Source organism: Urocampus carinirostris, chromosome 7 (genome assembly GCF_059441175.1).
Source record: "Urocampus carinirostris isolate Australia breed hairy pipefish chromosome 7, RoL_Ucar_1.0, whole genome shotgun sequence".
Classification (NCBI taxonomy): Eukaryota; Metazoa; Chordata; class Actinopteri; order Syngnathiformes; family Syngnathidae; genus Urocampus; species Urocampus carinirostris.
In genome coordinates, this window is record NC_142355.1 from 41804585 (window position 1) to 41825187 (window position 20603).

The 20603-nt window shown below is 38.8% G+C and overlaps 1 protein-coding gene across 3 annotated transcripts in view; it reads left to right on the forward strand.

Annotated features, from left to right (window-relative positions):
* LOC148363348 (UPF0606 protein KIAA1549) overlaps nt 1-20603 on the forward strand; it is a 57725-nt gene that overhangs the window by 26703 nt on the left and 10419 nt on the right. For 2 of the 3 annotated variants that reach the window (XM_088341006.1, XM_088341007.1), the window contains 7 exons: nt 6524-6747; nt 9269-9378; nt 10781-10980; nt 11072-11295; nt 11372-11516; nt 12587-12904; nt 20096-20148. In XM_088341006.1, the coding sequence (XP_088197132.1) occupies nt 6524-6747; nt 9269-9378; nt 10781-10980; nt 11072-11295; nt 11372-11516; nt 12587-12904; nt 20096-20148 (1274 nt within the window). Of the gene's footprint in view, nt 1-4359; nt 4576-6523; nt 6748-9268; nt 9379-10780; nt 10981-11071; nt 11296-11371; nt 11517-12586; nt 12905-20095; nt 20149-20603 lie in introns of all 3 variants that reach the window. The other variant, XM_088341005.1, reaches the window with a different exon arrangement.

Sequence of the window (20603 nt, forward strand, 5' to 3'; positions counted from 1 at the left end):
GTGTTTAGTTGTTTCTCTATGTGTACTGTATGTGTGTGTGCGTTTGCTGTCCTGTGCGGCCTTTTTAGTATCAGGGCTGCAACTATTGACTATTTTAATAGATACTTTTATTCTGACATCAAGGGCATACTCGTATGTCGAGAGTCGACGACATTGGACGGGGCCACAGACTTTGTTTAGTGTGATTATGGATCTACACCGTTATGGTTTGGGCTGCTCAAATGAAAGTGTAACGTGTAGGGCAGGGATCAGGAGAATTTTGTACCTAAAGACAAAAACTAATTCTTCAGAACATTGTATTTCGCTGTGTTACATTTGATTGTTTGATCAAAACTATGTAATAATAATAACACACAGCCTGTGTCCAATATCTATATAAATACACCACATAAAACGTGCTTCCCACCCTCAGGCTAATTTTGACCACCATTTTTGTCCTGAATAATGGTTTCAAAACAAGGTGCAAACAAAGTTGTTTTGTAAAAATGTCATTGAATACTGAAAACGTTATTATCGTATTTACACTTGGATCAGACTGCACTGAGCAAGTGAAATAAGTCTGTCAACAAAGGCCCTGTTTTACTGGGAAAAAAAATCCTCTGGTCTGATGGGACAAAGATTAATTTATTTGGCTCAGAGTGTGAAGCATGTGTGGTGGCAATCGGTGAAGAGTAGAAACATATTTGTGTTGTGCCTGTAGTCAGGCATGCCATTGGGAATTATATTTTTTTAGGGCTACATGAGTGCAAATGGAGTCGGGGAGTTGTATTTCATTGTGAAAAACATGAACTCAAGCATGTTCTGTAAAATACTGAAGCAAAAAATTATACCTTCCTCCAGAAACCAGGTCGCAGGACAATGTTTCAGCCTGATAATGAAAATAAATACACTTCTAAGATGACCAACACTTTTCTAAAGGGGCTAAGAGGGAAAGGGATGGACTGACCAAGCATGTCTCCGGATCTAAGCCCAATAGAACATCTTTGCGGCATCCTTAAGCAGAAGTTGGAGAAGCACACAATCTCAAATATCCCCCTACGCTGGCATGTTGTCATAGAAGAGTTTGGAAGAGCATTCCAGTGACAATTTGTGAGGCTCTGGTGAAATCCATGGGCAGGAGGATTAAGGTGGTTCTGCAAAATAATATTGGCCAGACAAAAAAATTGAACTTCAGGAACTTTTACTTTAGGGTGCACTTACTTTTGTTACAAGGGGTTTAGCTTCTTATAACTAGATTTTGAGTGTTTGAGGGGGAAAATAAATTTACACTTCCAAATAAGCATTACACAGACTAGCTTTCATTGTGTCAAATCGATGTTTCTACGTTGTTCAATTAAAAATAATGATGGGATATCTCCAGAAATGTGAGGGATTTACTAACTTTTGTAACATAGTGTATTTAAAATTAGTCAGTGTTTTTTCTTCTTTTTTTTTTTTTGGTGCGCCTTAATCTAAGGGACTTGCCGACTTACTGACTGAGAGAGAGACAGAAAGAGAGAAAGAAATTGAAACAGTGCGTATTTTAAATTTAGTTGAGGGTTTTTCACCTTGACTAAAAGCTTTGTCGACTGGGAGCGAGCCAGAGAGAGAAACAGAGAGAGAAACAGAGACATTTAGTCGGCATGACTAAAGGAGCGGGACACAAACTCTTCTACCCGAGATGTAGGAGAACGCAGAGCAGGTGTGCAGTCAAAGTACAGTATGAGAAAGATGAATTGGCCAATTGGGGTAGCTCAAGTCAAGAGGTGCTGGCCATTCGGCGTGAGTCCTAGCTGTCCGAAACACTCCTCTGTGTTTCTGGAAGCATTCATTGTTGTAGTTTTTTTTTTTTTTTTTTTCCAATTTAATGGCCAATTACAGGGATGTGATTTTTCCGCTTATTCGCGGAATTCCGCTTTTTTTATCTCCAAAAATAAAATTTTAAAATTTCCGATTTTTTAATTGGTAAAAAAAACGATTTCGTCTCGACAGCATTCCATTTTAGTGTTTCCGTAACTGAAATGAAACATACTTGCGATTGGTTGAAGTCTCCGTGTTGACCAATAAACGCGCTTGTTATAAAGGCGTAGGAGTATGCCATTGTTCATTTCTCACACGTTTTTGCCGAGTGTTTAAAGAAAGATGTCCGAGATCGAACGCAAAGATGCTCTGCGAGTTAAAGAAATTGCTAAGATCGTAAAAAACAAGTTTCGATCGGACTGGTTAGAGAAGGAATTATCTACAAATGTTGGTGACCCCGACGTGATCCAATGTAGCGAGCAGAGACGGGAGTCGTAGGCGGAGTGTCAAACAAAGGTGCCAACGAAAGCTGCTTTAATGACATTTAAACTGGCAATAACAAAACAAACACGAGAGTGGCTAGAACCGGCCGAATTAAGAGTCCCCCTAGGAACTCGCTAACTAAACAATGGTTCCGTGGGTGAATTATGTACAACCCACTACAGTACTTTCATTTATAGATAACATCTTCTGCTATAACAAAGACATTTGTGGTATGTTCTAATATGAGTTACTTTTCATTTGGTCATGATACAATTATTTGTTCATGAAATTTGAACTCTTCAACATGATTTATGTGTTAACTTAGTAATCACATGAGTTAGATATGATGATATTCTCAGTGATAGTTTTTAAAAGCAAAGGCAGTCCAATGTTTTTTAATGTGACTGATTTTGAGTTGACTTAAACTGTAATTTTATATGGGATAGTTCAAAATACATTGAAAATTTATGCTGTTGTTTTGTCTATTTCTTTGTCATCTGAGTGCATTGAAAGTACTTAAAAACACGGAAAACCCATGTGCTCCGGGGGGCTTCGCCCGACTTGTCCCCCCACCAGGGCACTGCCCCAGACCCCCGCCTAATTTTCAGATAATTTCACTTCGGTCAAATCACATCCCTGCAATTAGCTTGAATTTTGGCTGCCTGAAATGTTCCTTGGTGGTGCGGGAAGCATCTGTTGTTTTTTGTTTTGTTTTGTTTTTGATTAAAAAAAAATTCTGTGAAGTAGTGAACTAGTGATAACTGAAGCGCAATGTGTATTTATTTTGTTTTCTGATCACCCACCATTTAAAAATATTCCGAACAAACTCTTAGATACAGATAAGGTTCGGGTGTTATTTCTACTCTAGTAAGCCTCGATAACAATGTACGTTGCTTCCTCGTCGACAATTCCTTAATTCTCTCGCCCTAAAAAAGTCGGCTGTTTTAATACAATTTTTGTACATGCGAAGCTGAAGCAGCACCGAGACTACCTTAACTTCAGTCCAGTATACACAGGGCACATTCTCAACTATAGTTTACGGTCAGGGTTTCTTTTTAATGTAAAGAGCTGCTAAAAGCTCGCGGTCACTGTGCTTCCTAGGTTGTTTACGGAGGCAGCACCTGCCTGCTGTTTGACTGACAGGATACCCCAGCCTATCACAGTCGAGCAGACAGAGAGTCACACACGCCAGACACAGAGCGCCCACCCTAATTTGTCCTCGCGGTCTGCTGTCTAAAAAAGCACAATGCACGGTACAATATCAATGACAATAAAGACAAAATCAATTCAATTCAAAATCCACTAAGGAGTGAACCAGAAGCGCAATGTCGCATTGGGTCTCAACACTAGTAAATCAATGAACTGGCTTTCTACTCAGCATACTTAACACTACGTTGCCAAAGGCTGATTCTAAAGACCTCTCGAATGCACCGATTGTTAAACTGGTTGAAGGCTTTTAGACCGTTTCCAGTGAATAGACACCTATCAAATGTAACAAAAAGTTCACAATGTCGGGTATGTCATCCTAGGCCACATTTTTATGTCTCTCAAGTGCGTATGGCTCCAGTTTGTCAATCAGTGAACATTTGTGAAACATTTGTCTAATGCAGACTGTATCCAACCAGAGCTTTACTAGCCATAATTTTAAAGGTTAATCACAAGAATGAGCAACGATGATAACATACGCACTACCCATCGAATAGGGCCGCCACTACTCAAAGGTCTCCTTTGCAAAACTTTGTAAGTTTTCTTTTTAATCCGCCGCTAAAATGTTCCCAAACTTTAGAAGTTTTGGTACGCGTAGGTGATGTTGTCACCGTAATTTCTGTATGTTACTGCTTTAGACAAGAGACGCGATTGCGCATTCGTGACTCAGCAAATATTATATTCATGTAGGGATGGTTCGTTTTTGGAAAAACGTTTTTGGCGACATGTTTGACAATGGAAATCATTTTCGACTTTTTCTATAATCAATTTTTGTTGACAACGTCGACCAATCGTTGCAGCCCTTGTTATTACATGTTAAACAAAATAATGTTCATTGTAAAAACTGAATAACGGAACTATCTAGTACTTTGAACGGTTGCTTCTGCTTAGGGAGCACTCCCCCTAAAGATTAAAGACAGTAAAAGCAGTGAGGAAGAAGAAGAGGACTGTGAAGGGGAGGAAGAGGAAGAAACAAAGGACTCCGGAGAGTGCAAAGCTGATGAAAAATATGGACGAAATAACAAGGGAACACAAAAGAGAACGGTGAAGATGAAGAAAGAAGAGAGAATGAGCGCTTTCCCAAAAGGAAGGCGGGCCAAGCAGGAGGTACAGAATGTAGTGCCAGGCAGATCCGTGTTCTTGTGGATTCCTTGAATGCAACATGCTTTTTCCCTCTCTCAACTGACAAGTGACTAGATATACTGTTGTTGCCTTTTTTTTTTTTTAGATTGGATTTGTCTCAGCTTAAACATGTAAAACGCGTCTGAAATAAATATTTAACACATATTTTCTCGCTCTTTCCAAAACTGTACTACAAAACAAAAAAACGAAACAGAGATTGTCTAAAATGGAAATGGAGACTACACGCAAGACAAAATAGTGTGAAAGTGAGATAAAGGCTAGTGCCTCTTCATATGTCATCTTTCTCACTGGCAATCCAGTGGTTAAGATTTGGCACTCTAACATCCGCGACCCGGATTGTGATCAGCAATATTTTTTGAACAATTAATCATTGCACAAATACAGTAAAACTTTGTGTATCACAAGCGCTCAAACTTTCAGGTTTTTGGGGATGAAAAAACATGTGTTATACAGGAATAAATACGGTATTATTTAAATCAGATTTGCTTTATTTTTATTAAATGAAGCGTTTTTACCACTACGAAAGTGTTAAATAAGACTTAATGTCCCTTTAAATCAGGGGTGTCAAACTCATTTTAGCTTGAGGGCCACATGGTACAAAATATAGAAATAAATAAAGGGAGAGAGAAAAAATGAAAGAGAAAGAGATAAAACAGAAAATGTGATAGACAGAGACAGACCAAAGAGAGAGAGACAACAAAAAATGAAAACAAAAAGAGGGAGAATAACATTGAGAAATAAAGAGCAAGAATGATTTCAATAGAGAATGAGAAAGAACAAGACAGTAAAAAGTGATAAAGAGATAGAAAAAAAAGAGTTAGATAGTGGGAGAGAGTGATAAAGAGAGAAAAAGAAACAAAGAAGAGGGAGTGAGAGAGAGAAAGAATAAAGAGAAAGAGGAAGAGGAAGATTGAAATGGAGAAAAATAAAGATAGAATGAGAGGAAAGGATAGACAGAGAGAAAGATAGACAAAAGGGACAAAAGGACAGAAGAAAAGAGAGCAAAAGACAAAGAAAGAAAGAAAAGTGAAAGCGGGAGAAAAAGAAATGCAGCTCCAGTTGCTTTGGGAGTAGCACCTGGCTTTGTAGACATCCAGTAGACATATTTCAATCTGCAGCTCTTTTTTCCCTTGTGTTTTCTCTGGGTGTTGTTTCGCGGGCTGTATTAAAACCATTGGTGGGCCTGATGTCAAAGGCTACATGCTTTAAATCTATCAATTATGCCACTGTATTTTTTGCTCAAATTTGCAAAAAAAATTAAGTCTATAGCACGGCAGCGCAGTGGTTAGCGCTTGCGCGGCACAGTTCATGTCATAGGAACCTGTCGTGGGTTCATATCCAGCTCCGGACTTCCTGTGCGGAGTTTGTATGTTCTCCCCGTGCTTGCGTGGGTTTCCTCCGGGCACTCCGGTTTCCTCCCACATTCCAAAAAACATGCATTTCAGGTGAATTGGCCGGTCTAAATTGTCCCTAGGTGTGAATGAGCGAATGAGTTGTCTGTCCCTGTGTGCCCTGCTATTGGCTGGCAACCAGTTCAGGGTGTCCCCTGCCCACTGCCCGGAGATGACTGGGATGGGCTCCAACGCCCCCCCCGCGACCCTAATGAGGATAAGCGGTACGGCTAATGAGATGAGATGAGATGAGAATTAAGTCTATACTACACAATCATTGTCATGAGCAGAAAGGGTTGCCATTACGTTAAATACTTTTTTTCAGCCGCTGTATGCTGAGGCAGTAGACTTCCAGATGTCTATTTATTTTTTTAGTCATTTATGTAGGGCAGATAGCCGTGTTTTTGTCACCTCTATCCTGTCTTTGAGCTTCGGTGGGTGTTACGAAAAAAAGTCTGCTTTAGGGAGAACTTCTTCAAAGGCGTTGTTTGTACCTGAGTTTTTCCTCACTGTTTCTGCAGTTACAGACCCCCAGCGTGAAAGGCTTCGACTTTGCTAAACTGCATCTTGGCCAGCGAAATGAAGATGATGTCATGGTGGTCCAGGAATCCATCCCGGCGGGGTCCCTACCTACTCCAGATAAGGAAGGCCCCAGTCCTTCTCAGAACGGTGATGTTGCCACCAGCATATTGAAGAACCGCTCCTCCTCCAGCAAAGCTTCACGCAGCTTGCGGCGACGGGAGAGGTCAGTCCCCCTCGTAGTGCACAGGGAGAGGTGTTATTATTCGTTACATCAACCTCACGTCAATTTTAAAATGGTATCTCGTTTGTATTTATTGTATTGAACGCAAAATTAAACATTTGTGTTTTCTGTTTAATTGTGGAGAAAAAAGAAGAGCCACCTACCTTCTTTTACTTTATGCGGCTAACAGGTTTCATAGGGCCAGTTAAAAATGCTTTAATTTTAGTGTTGTGTTTTCAAGGTCAGGAAAATACTTGAATTTTTGGTGAAGTGCTTGAAAATACTTGAAATTATTGCCATTGCCATGTTTCTTGAAAGTGTGACTATAGACCACGCAAAAAATGACACATTTTAAAAAGTGTGTGAAAATAACATTTACAAGCCAGAGGGTGGCTTGTCATTATGGCATTGCCATGTGTCACCGCCCCCTACTGGTCAAACCCGAGAGGACAGCTCTATTTAGAAAACCTGCTCTTTTAGCTTGGCTCACTAAGAAGCTACCAAATGGCTCCCTTGCAGGGGGATTCCTGCAAAACACATGAAATATGAAATATAAACAAATATTTACAGATCTACCAAAAAATGTTTGCGTAAAATGCAAAACATTTTTAGCTTTTTACACACTGAACAGATTTTAAGTCAAACAACAACACAAAATCCATGAAAATGCAAACTATAAAATAAATTTGTAAAAAGTACTAACTCTTCAGTTCTATAAATAAATGATAAAATTCAAAAAAAATCTTTTTACAATTCGATTTCAACCAATTATATTTGAACAGCTCAAAATAGAACAAAGTAGGTGCTAGCAGCAAGATAGGGAATTCATTTCAGAAAGCAAAGTCAACAAAAAACACGTTTTTCTTTTTTTTTAACTGCGCTGGATTTCTTCCTTTGAAGGTACTGGCAAAAATTTAAATAACTGGCCTTGAAAGTGCTTGAAAAGTGCTTGAGTTCTGCCATGAGAATGGTGACCTTATTCATGCACTATAATACGCACTGGATTACAGGGTGCTTCCCCAAAAGTTAGTCTTTTTTTTCAATTTTTTTAAATATAAGGAGCATGGAATTAAGACTACAAGCGCTACAGCTGCACTTTAGATCATTTTGTTCCATATTTGTGCTTTAATTGATCAGTCGAAATGCATCGCTAAACACAAATGCATCAACTGGACTACTAGGAATTCAAACGAGACACAGAAAGCCTTTAGGCTTCATGTCATCATTACACAAATTTTAGTCACAATACCACGTTGTTGATGGTATTATTGGGCTAGGCTGCAAGAATATAGTCAGACATTGAACCTGTCCTTAGTACAGAAAGTGTTGAGGGCCACTGAAATACAGTATTGTATCGCTGACTCGCAAATTCTTTTCGAAGCGATTTTGAACTGAATGAAGAGAGGATTTGTGGGAAGTAATTCAGATGTCCTGAACGATACAGACACATGGCTGCACGTATTCAACATGGTCTGTCACATAAGCTTAGTTTGAGCTAAGAAAATGTGAAACACAATTTTATACTGATTTTTATTTCATTTCTGTTTTCTCATTTCTCTTACATTTGTATCTGGCACTGTGACTAAAAAATAGTTTGATAATGAGATAAGACTTTATGCCTTTTTCAAGGTCACTAATGTTCTATGTGGCCTGCACTCTTACTTTCACTACCTGGGTTTGATCCCTTTTCTCACCATTGTTATGCAATTGTGGTCACCCATAAATATATCCACGATCAAAAATTGCACAAATATAGCAATGTTATGGTATAGATTTTTCTTACTTTTGTGTATTAGGCGCACCGGACTATTAGGTGCACGTTCAAATTTCTTGCCCAGTCAGGGTTTTTGGTTGCGCCTTATAGTCTGGAAAATACGTATTATAGATACTTAAGCAGTGAATTTAATTCCGTTCTTGAACCATTTGGAGAATATGGACGGTTTTGATCTTTGTTGAAAGGTAACATTCTGAAGTTTTGTCCCAAACTAAAATAATCATTGCAAGTGCTAGTTAAGCCTGCGTTCCTTCCACATTCCAAAAACATGAATGTCAGACTTATTGGCCAGTCTTAATTGTCCCTATGTGTAAATGAGCAAGCTAGTTGTCTGTCTCTGTGTGTCCTGCAACTGGCTGGCAACCAGTTCAGAGTGTCTCATGCACAGAGGAGTGTCTTTAGTGTCCCATGCACAGAGGAGTTTCTTTGTCTTGTTACAATATGTTACTTTCTTAGACATTTCCCCACTGATTCTCCCAAGACCGTGATTTTTTACCATAAGGAAAGTGGGGATCTCGTTCATCAAAACAACAAGTATTGAAGCCGCAGTATTTGAAATGTCGGAAGAAAAGCAGCGGCTTTTAGTTCGGAATTTACTGTAAATTATTTTTGCCATCATTTTGTATATTTGACACCTTCCTGCTTTGACCTCTAAGGGAGTGTGCTATTTTTATCATGGACAGCATTTTATCACGCGATGCCATCCTCAGGCTTTAATTATTTATTTAAGTGTGTGCGTTCTGTGTCCAGAATTTCGCCGTCAGATGGTGACTCCACGGTGAATCACCGCTCCAGTGGTCGCGCGTCAACTGAGGAGAACCTGAGAGGCCTGGCCACACCCGGTGACAGCAAGCAGACGCGTAAGCTCCCCCATCAATTTTTAAAGTGAAAGTTGTCCTGGCTACAGTAAAACCATTTGTAACAAAAGAGATGGAGAGAACCACAAATTTGTGATATACTTTGTTGTGATAGGGATAGTAACTTGTGATAATGGCTTTTTGTTAAATTCCCTTCTAAATTGCCTTTGCACTTCTACTTCTACTGTGTTATTATACTTCCAGTAGCATTTTAGAAAAATGTTTCTTTCTTCAAAGTCAATTCTGGTCGCAGTCACTTGGTTCAATGGGTTCAGTCCATAAAGAAAGAATAAATAATTGAGCTGCTAAAACGGGGTTCTCATCATGTGCATGACCAGCCCGTTTTTAGGAGAGCTGAAACACCCCCAAATTCAACCCAAGCACAACAAAAATTAAAGTCTCTTTAAAAATATTTTTCCTTCAAGGACAGGATAAGCTCAAATATCATGTAAAATGCTACTTCAAATATAAAAAGTAGAACAAAACTAAAATGTAAAAAACAGCGTCGGGAAAAACTCCACTGCCTCGAAATGGTTCGGTCCATTTGATTCCTAGCCCGCTCTTGATTCGCTCCCCTTTGGCTCGGTGAATCTGAGAAGTTACAGTATGTTATTATGGAATCCCAAGAGTGCCCGAATTCAATTTAAAAAGGAACCTTCAATTAATAATAAATAAAACCGGCTTTAAAACAAACATTCAATTAATAAAAACGGCCTTGAAAGGAAAATTTAAATTTATAAAAATGGCCTTTTTAGATAGAAAGCATTTAGCGAAATATTGAAATAAATAAATAGATAAAATGTTATCATAAAGTAAAATAAAAAATGTTTTGACCAGCCAGACACTGGGTGCTCAGCAACCCCAAAGCTCTGAACCTGAAATATGGCCCTTAGTTCCTGCGCATTTAAATATCTTAACGTTTTAAAAATGTGAACCTATCAATAAGATTTATATTTGTTTCAGTCAGGCCTTTCTGGCCAGACGCATGTTTTATGTCTACCCATAATACACATAGCAACTTCGGAAGGAGGCGTTTACTTTGGACCATGGGAAAGTGTGTATTTAATGAAAAGTGGCTGTCCAACAAACATTTTTGCCAAGGCTAAAAGCTGTGCCAGGCAATGTGTGTACGAGGTACAATGTATTGTGTGCAAGAAATATTTGTGTTTTTTGGGGGGTTTCTAACTGTGTTTAGATTTTTTTTCTCGACTTGTAAATTTGATTTTAAAAGGTATTTTAAAAAGGCTTAAAAAGTTTAAATTTAACATGCTTTAGGCTGTAGGAGCCATATAAAAGTTGTATACATTTCTGGGACACTCTGTTTAATGTCTTTTTTTAAAATAAAATACCCCTCCAACTTTGTTATCCGAGACTTTTAATTGAAAAATGTGTTCCGTCTCTCCAGGTCCTCCAACTAAAAACTGTTTTAATGAACAAACATCGTCAGCTTCGATATTTGAGCATGTCGATCGGATGACGCGGGTCACAGACGTGAGCCGAAGACTCCCTAGCAAAGTACAGCTTATTGCGATGCAGCCCATGACCATCCCACCCCTGAGCAGCCATGTCGGCAAACTGCCTGACTTCAACAAAATAAACAAAGAGGTCGGCCTTGCTCAGTCAAATTCATATTTGTACCTTAATGAGTCAAAAACACATTTTTTTTAAACTTTTTGGGTATTTTTTTTGTTTTCAGATCCAGGTTGCTATAAGGCAGAAATCAGAAGTCGAGCAGCACAGGAACAAGATCCGCCTGCGGGCCAAGAGGAAGGGCCACTATGACTTTCCAGCAATGGATGAAGTAGAACCAATGGACGCCAAAGAACAGGATCATATTTACCATAAAGCGCAGCTGCAGATGGAGAAGATCTTGGATCAGAATGCAAAGAATCCATCTTTGGTCAAGGAACCCCAAATAACGTTTGTATTCATTTTATGTCAGGGGAAGTAGTTATTTGTAATTCTCCATTACAGTACAATTTCATTTTGTTTCCAGTGCACGAGAGAGACGCTCTCCCAGACAAAAGCTTCAGGAGCAGTCAAAGGGAGGCATAACTGAGCTAGACAGAGATCAACTAATCAGTGAAGACCCTGGAGCTTTTTATAGGAAGTGTCCTGGGTTCAACAATGTGGCCTACGTGGTAAGTTGAATCTGTTGCGTCAAATCGTGATCTTATTCCATTGTTCTCCATGACAGAGTCTCATAAACTAGTATGTGTGTGTATATATATATATATGTATATATATATATGTGTATATATATATATATATATATATATATATATATATATATATATATATATATATATATATATATATATATATATATATATATATATATATATATATATATATGTATGTATATATAAAATCTCATCAGCTGCACCGCTTATCCTCAGTAGGGTCGCGGGGGTGCTGGAGCCCGTTCCAGTAATCATTGGGCAGGGGACACCCTGAACTGGTTGCCAGCCAGTCGCAGGGCACACGGGGACAGACAACTCACTCGCTCATTCACACCTAAGGACAATTCGGACCAGCCAATTCACCTGAAATGCATGTTTTTGGAATGTGGGAGGAAACCGGAATGCCCGGAGGAAACCCATGCAAGCACGGGGAGAACATACAAACTCCGCACAGTAAGGCCGGGAGCTGGATTTGAACCCAAGCTGGAGGTTCCCACGACCTCAGAACTGTGCCGCACACGCGCTAACCACTGCGCGCTGCCCTTATTTATATATATTTTTTATATTTTTATTTATATATATATATATATATATATATATATATATATATATATATATATATATATATATATATATATATATATATATATATATATATCATGGAGTGTATTTACGCCACTTATCTGTAAAAAGGAACTTTGGTCAGTCAACCACTTTGCCCTATTCTGTTACGCGCCCTCCTACTTACACATGCTGATCTTGTGGTGTTTTTCTTGCCCCGCCTGCACTGTGATTAGATGGCTGGGTAAAATGTAGCATTGATGAGCGTTTACAATGCTTTTTGATTTTGTTCTAAAAATGCACCTGATCGATGCGTTTCAATTTAAAATGTGCAAAAAAAAATTCCGGGGTAACATGCCCCTGAACTATCTAGAGTAGACTGTCAACCCACCCGGGTCTCACAACATTGGATGGGAAACACTGCAGTCCGCACTCAATCAAACAATATTCTTCTTGTTTTCATCCAGTCGGACTTCGACCAAGCTACGGGGCTAAAACAAAGAAGCCCCTCCCCCACGGATGAAGTCTTCCTCGCTTCCCCTCCTCCAGGAAGGACCCCTGCCCCGCCACACTACTTGCCTCCGCAGCCCACCATTGAAGAGGCTCGGCTGCAGATGCATACGCTGCTGGACGACGCCTTTGCCCTGGTATCGCCCGCTTCGCAGTGCAGCTCGGCGGGGGTCACTCTACCGGGGGGCAATGCAGATGGCCCCCAGACCGGTCCTCCAGGACATGGCCCCCGACATTGTGGCCCCTCCTGTCAAGGTCCTGGCTTGTATACTGGGGTGAGTAGCTCTCTGTACTCGGAACATTCACACAAACTCTATTTGTTTATAATTTATATGCCAGAAATCACCAAAAGAATATTTGCTTTACAATCCCTTCCATTGTTTGTATTATATATTTCGCAAGGCCAAATTCAAGCACTTTCAAGGGCCATTTTTTCCAGTACCTTCAGAAAAGGAAACACATGCATCAAGTTGTTTTTATTTTTGTAGCATTTTCATTCAACTCGCGGGGCTCATGAAAAAGCGCTGCTGTGCTGTTAAAACAGCTTTCAGTTGCTTCACCTTTTCACAGTGTTCGTTTCCAGTTAGCTTGTCGAAGTTAGCATGTTTCGTCTGGCAGTGCCTCTTGATGTTACATTCTTTGAAAACAGCACAGTCTCTTGGCAAATAAGGCGGAAACAGTTGCTTCAGATTTCCACTAGTCCTGGAAGCAGCGGCCCTCACAGTCAACTTTCCTTTTTTTATTTAGTCGCCATGTCGGAAATGGGGTGGGCTAAAATTCTTACAAAACCAAGGGCAAGCTGGCTAAAGGGATACTGCCATCATCTGGAAATGTTCTTTTTTTTTTTTAGTACACATTTATTTTATACTGTGTTCAACATTTCTGGTGGGCCTTATATTATTAATTTCATGAAAGAGGCCACAGGCCAGTAAAAATAAGATCATGGGCTTTAACTGGCCCCCAGGACAGACTTTGGACACAGCTGATGTAAAGTTTTTTGTATTGACTGAATTATTTGCTGGTATTAAACATTAAGTGCTGGAAAAAAGAAGAAACGAGGGTTGTAAAGAGAATGTAGTGGCCTTGTACATACATACGAGCAACTCTCGATTCGAGAAATTAGAGATAATAGAAAAAAAATCTTGCCTGACATAAATACATAGTAATTAGCAAATAGTAAATACATAGATACCGTATTTTTGAACGTGACATATTGAGAGACACAGATAATTCTAGCATACAGAACATGCTGACCAAACTATGGGCTTCACTCCAACTAAATCGAATGAAATACTAAAATACAAAAATTTAACTAAAGAAATACTGCATTAATACAACTATAGTAATTTTGCAAGAATACTTTTATGATACTACAGAAATACCATCATATTACTATAAAATATTACTGTAGTAATCTGTAATATAAAAATAATTTTGCTGAAATACTGCAAAAAGACTAGAAAAATAAAGCTACAGTAATCAGACAGCTGATATACAAAATCCAAAATATACTTCAAAAATACAACTATAGTAAAACTACTAATTTAATACAAAATTTGGTGCTTTACACAGGGACCTAATATATTATTTAACTTAAATTGTGAGCGTTTCTAAACCATTTTGATAAGACTGAACTTTTTAAAACAAATATAAAGAAATATAACATGTGAATATCTGCATGTATATTTTGTCATAAATTTAAAAATTGAATAGCCTTTCCAGAATCGGACCCTAGGCCAAACTTTTTAACCCTATGCGGCTCACAACCCCCTGACTTAGATAATTTGGGGAGAACGGGAACAGATTAATTGTTTTTCAGTCATTTTTCATAAAGTAAATTTGCCCATGCCAAGCCTTCCGGTGGCGCCATGAGGTAGACGGCAGCAAGGGAAGTAGCTCTCGCAAAAACCACTAAAGACTAATGTAATACTTACTAGGAAAAAAGCAGAAAGGGTACAATTTGCAACTCAAATCAAAGAAAAACGAGGGGAGTAGCAATTTTACTTGGAAAAGGGGTGGCGTCTAAAGTCGAAAAAGAAGTGAAGGACAATCTGGGGCGATATATAATGATTATAGGGTCAATGGCCGGTAGGGAAATATCAATAATGAATGTTTATGCACCAATTGAGGAAAAGGGGACATTTTTTCAAGTATTAGCCAAAGTAATAACCAACTGTGCGAAGGGAATGTTACTTATAGGAGGTGACTTTAACACTGTACAAAATGGCAAAGTGGACAAGTATCCATCAGTACATGGAACAAATACAAAGAAGAATCCCCAAACTAAAGACTATACTTTCTATTCAAACCCTCATGGCAGCTATTCAATAATTGATTTATTTTACATTTCAAGACAACATATTCATACAGTAGTGGAGTGTGGTATAGAGAATATCACTATAAGTGACCATGCTCCAATTACTTTGAAATTAAGTTTAGACAATGAACCACATTTTAGGTATTGGAGGATGAATGTATCTCTCCTCTCAGATAAAAACGTAGTACAGGAAAAAAAACAGTGTATAAAGGAATATTTTCAAATCAATGACAACGGGGAGGTTTCTCCATCAATATTATGGGAGGGAGGGAAAGCTGTAATAAGGGGGAAAATAATTGAAATATCTTCCCGACTGAAACGAACCCGATTAAAGAACCAGAAGAAATTGGAGGATAAGATCAAGGAACTAGAAGAAGAACATTAAAAAACACCAAATGAATCCAGATTACAGATATTAAAAACAACCACTAGCAAATTAGATGACCTTTTGGCAAATAAAGCAGAAGGGGCTCTGCCTTTTGTGAACCAGAGATATTATGACACAAAATGGGCAATAGTGCCAGTCGATTGCTAGCCTTCCAACTTGTGTCCCGACGGATCACCACCTTATCGTGGTGGGGCACTTTGCGCGTCTCCATGACCCCTAGAGCTATGTTGGCGGGAGTCTCGTACTCCTGGTAGGGTTACCCAAGCCGAACAGGTCGAAGGGTAGAGTCCAGACTAAGAGTGATCCCAAAAGCTGGTGGCGGCGGCACGCTTTGAGGCGGTTTCCTACAGACCTGGATCCCGTTAGCCGCCTGCAGTTGTGGAAAGATGCCGGTCGTGTAGGGTCTCCCTTGCCACTGGAACCATCTTCTTTACAATCAAGATAGTGGCGTTGGGGAAAGCGCACCCCTTACGCCACTTTAAAAACCCTCATTGCGCAGGTATCCTCTTTTACCTGAGTCTCCGACCACAATCCAGGATCGGACTGTTCAAACATCAGCAGACTCACAAATAAAAGAAGATGGTCATCATCGAATCGATGGACAACCCCAACGAGCCTTCCAACTTAAAAAGGCCCAAACAGAATGATATCACAAATAAAACATCCTATCTCTAAACAATGTTTAGTAAAACCCAAAGGTATTGCAGAAGCATTTGCAGATTATTATAAAGATTTATACAAGGACTCAGAAAATGACTTGGATAACCACACGGCACAAAACGTTTTGGGTAAACTACATTTACCAACACTAACAGGGGGAAATACATTAGAAATTATTCACCCCATTACAAAACAGGAAATACAAGATACAATATATAACTTAAAAATAAAAAAACAGGAACAGATGGATTCCCGGGGGTGTTCTACAAAAGCTTTAAGGAAGAATTAACACCAGTACTGCATAAAGTATTTAACTATGCGTAACAAAAGGAGATCATGGTTAGAAGCCATCATATCAGTCTTGCACAAAGAAGGAAAAGACCCAATATTGTGTGAAAGCTATAGACCAGTTAGTTTACTGTGTAACGATCTAAAAATTCTTACAAGCATACTGGCAAAAAGAATGCAGAAATTCATAGCGGAATTAATTAAAAATGATCAAGCAGGGTTTATTCCGGGAAGGCAGGGTGCAAACAATATTAGGAGGATACTAAACATAATTACGAGCACAAAATCTAAGACCCAACCCTCGATGTTACTAAGCTTGGATGCACAAAAGGCTTTCGATAGGGTGAAATGGAGCTTCTTACATCAAACACTTATAGCTTTTGGCTTCCCTCAAAAATTTGTAGAATGGGTGAAAATAATCTATAAAAATCCTAAATCTCGTCTTAAGTAAATGGTAACTGCTCAGATTTCTTCGATATCAAAAGAGGAGTACGGCAAGGGGACTGTTTAAGTCCACTCTTGTTTGCAATAAGCATAGAACCACTCGCGGAATCAATAAGACAAAATGAGCAAATAAGGGGGATATTAGATGAAGGAGGAACAGAACATAAAATATCATTGTTTGCAGATGACCTGTTGGTAATGCTGAAAGAACCTTCGTTATCAATACCACCACTGTTGGAGAGCCTTAAAATATATGGAGAAGTAGCTGCGTATTTAAATAATGAGAGCAAATCAGTAGCAATGATGATATCAGGAAAATGTCCAGCAGATGTGATTGAAAGATTTGATTTCAAATGGACAAATAAAGGGTTTAAATACTTGGGGGTGACCATTACACCACATTCCACACAGCTGTTTGATGCAAATTATGGAATGTTGATAAAAGAAATATGGAAAGATTTGGAAAGATGGGAAATTTTGCCCTTAAGCCTTATTGGAAGGATAGAAACAATTAGAATGAATATATTAACAAGACTATTATTTCTGTTTCAATCTCTTCCTATTCTGATCCCGGCATCCACATTTAAAATGTTAAATAAATTGATAACAAAATTCCTTTGCCAAAACTAGAAACCTAGAATAAAATACAAAACCCTGTTAGCTTCTAAAGAAAAAGGGGGCCTAGACCTACCCAATATTAAATATTACTATTGGGCAGCTCAAATTAAAGCACTTATTTTGTGGATTACTACAGACAAAGATACGATATGGGTGGACATGGAGCAGCGATCTTGTCCAAATATGCCTGTGGAATCGTTATCATACATATCAGTCATGAGGTGGAAGAAATTAAAAATCCAGAATGAATGGATTAAGGGAACTATTAAAACTTGGTCAACAATACAAAAAAAAAATATCAAGATCTGTGAATAGGGCTACAAAAATAGCGAAAAACGCAGACTTTAAACCTGGGGTTATGGAGGTAGGATTTCAAAAATGGGCCCAAAAAGGATTGATGTACATTCGAAGGACAGGCAATAAAATCATTTCAACTTCAACAAGAATTTGACCTACCTAGAAACGATTTTTACAAATATTTGCAACTAAGGCATTACCTCCAGAAACATGATGAATGGGGGAAAATATGTAAGGAGCCAACTAAAGTTGAGGAATTATTGATATCATATTCAAAAGGACAATCAATAAAGGGGGTTGTATCAAAACTATATAAAGCCCTGAGAATGGATCTCAGTAATGATGACATGGTGGTTAAGGAAAAATGGGAACTAATGTAGTGATAAAAGACAACGAATGGGAAAAAACATTGAAAGAGGGACACAAAATAACTAACAGCCCGACATGGAGGGAGTTTGAGTGGAAAGTAAAAATGCGATTCTTCTATACTCCCTCTATCACTTCAAAATATAAAAATACCTCAAATCTATGTTGGCGTAACTGTGAGGGGGTCGGAGACTTTACGCATATTTTCTGGCATTGCCCTGTAATATTAAATTTTTGGAGAAGTATACAGACAGAAATAAAATTAATTATTGGTTGGGAGTTGTGTTTGGACCCAATGGCCTACGTAGTAGGAATTTTGCCACAAGAATTATTGTCTGGTCAACAGAAATATATACTAAAGGTTATGCTTCTGGTAGCAAAGAAAATGATCATCACAGTGTCCTGGCTGAAACCACAACCCCCTGACATAAAAGATTGGAGAGACAAATTAAAGCAAATGTACATTATGGAAAAAAAACACTGCAAGACTTCAACTGAAACTCGATCAATTCGAGAAAAGATGGAAGCCTATCACACAAATTTGACTTGATGTCTAAACACCCCCCCCCCATTTTTATTGTATTGTATTAACATTTATTTTATTTTTTTTCCCTTGTTGTTCTTTCTGTTATTTATGGGTGTGTCAAGTGTATATGTTTTGTGTTTGTGTTGATGTATGATGGTGGAATCAAACCTCTGTCAAAATTTGTGTGAGAAATAAAAAGTTATTAAAAAAAAATTTGCCCATGCAAAAGGTTTACGAACCCTGTGAATTGTAGATAGTTAGAATTGTAGTGTCTCCACGTAAACATTAATAGGCTAGCAAATAACACAAACATGGAAGAAAAAAAGGATACACGAACTTTTGAGGAAATTTAATTACGCTAAAAGCTTGGCAGCGCTCCTGTTTTGACAGTGTCCTCAAGCTCCTTCCTTCTCGTGTGCAAAATGAATTAGTCGTGCACAAACTCCCCATGAGTCAAAGTCAGCTTTTTTTCGAATTATTTTGGTTCGAAAAATTCGGTTCCTTCGTTATCATAAGAATTAAAAAATAAGAAAGTAAACACACATTGAAATGAGAAATTGGTCGCTGGGGCCATCTGACTGGTCGGAGTGGCGATATCTGACGTTGAAAAGCTGCATAATAAACTTATTATTTGCTGCCCTTTCAGTGTGCGTTCCTTTTTTGCCTTCTCTTTCTTTTAGGTACACGATTGTAGATATCAGCTTGTGTTTTTCACCGCTTGTGTCACGGTATAATTTTGTCCAGCTCTCTCCCCGTTAGCATCGGGGCTGCCGAGGGCTCCTGCTTTGTTTTTTTTCCTTGTTTGCACTCCAGGGCTACCCACCGTGTATTTGGCCGGCTAGCCTGGCGTTACATCCGGGGTTTGCCATGTCCATTGGTTTCTTACCTGCCAGCTTTCCGTTTGTCGTCGTAGCCTTTTTTGTTGTCTTTTGTCAGTTAGCCTGGTTGGGCCTCGTTTAGCCCACATTAGCTCGCCGTGTTTTATTTTTGCCAGTTAGCTCTGTTATGTCTGCTCCCTCTTTGTTGTATTATTACTGCATCCATCTGAAACAGAACGCTTAGGAATTCTCCACAAAAACTACCCAAACTTTGCTTGAAACACGCTTAACTTCTTCAACTAATTAACACATAAACCAAATGGTGACTGGTATGCATTTGTGGCGGTGTTCCCTACTTCATGTCACAGCTCAGGAAGTCGAAGACAGGACAGCTTATCTTTAAAATGCATTATCTCAGAAAATAATTTGGATATACTAATGCAATATATAGAGAGCTCCCTTGGTTTTTGCAGTTAGTGTGAACTAGAACCACCCGCTAATATTGGAAATTTGCAAAGTAGCGTTGTGCCATTCATAAAAGTCAAGTCAAGTCATTTTTATTTATATAAAAGCCCCCAAGGTCAAACTTACCTCAAGATAACTTCATTACCAACTAAAAAATCTACAGGCAACTTAACTGTCCCTAGGGGGCACAACACTGGAGACCCCCTGCTTTACATGGTATTATTGAATAACTTTTGTTTGATGCTTTTTACTGACTTGTGTTCTCTTTGTTGATCTTAGAGATTCAGCGACCTGAGTGTGTCTCCTCCTCTCATCCAAGGCATAACACCAAGGTCAGTAATGCATCCATCCATCCGTTACCTGCATCGCTTATCCTCACTAGGGTCACGAGGGGTTATTAATGCATTTAATGGAACTCAGTTATTTGAGTATAACTTGATTCTTGGTCATTTATTGATCACCACTGAACATGATTTATCTAAGTATCTATCTGTCTGTCCGTCCGTTCGTCTGTCTATCAGTCCATTTATCAATCTATATATCTGTCCACTTTTCTTTGTTTCCTCCACCACTCACCAAGTCAGATCTCTGAATAATTGAAGGCGTCATTTTTATTTTTTTGGTCTAATGGAGCTGGTCTTCGCGTTCATCTCGAATCTCGCCTCCCTTAAACGAAATGCATTATACATATGAACACAACACTTTCACTTGCAGTCTTGGCCTTTTTTCTAGAAAGTAGCGCACGGGGTCACAGACATTTGACATAAATAAATTAACAACCTGTCTT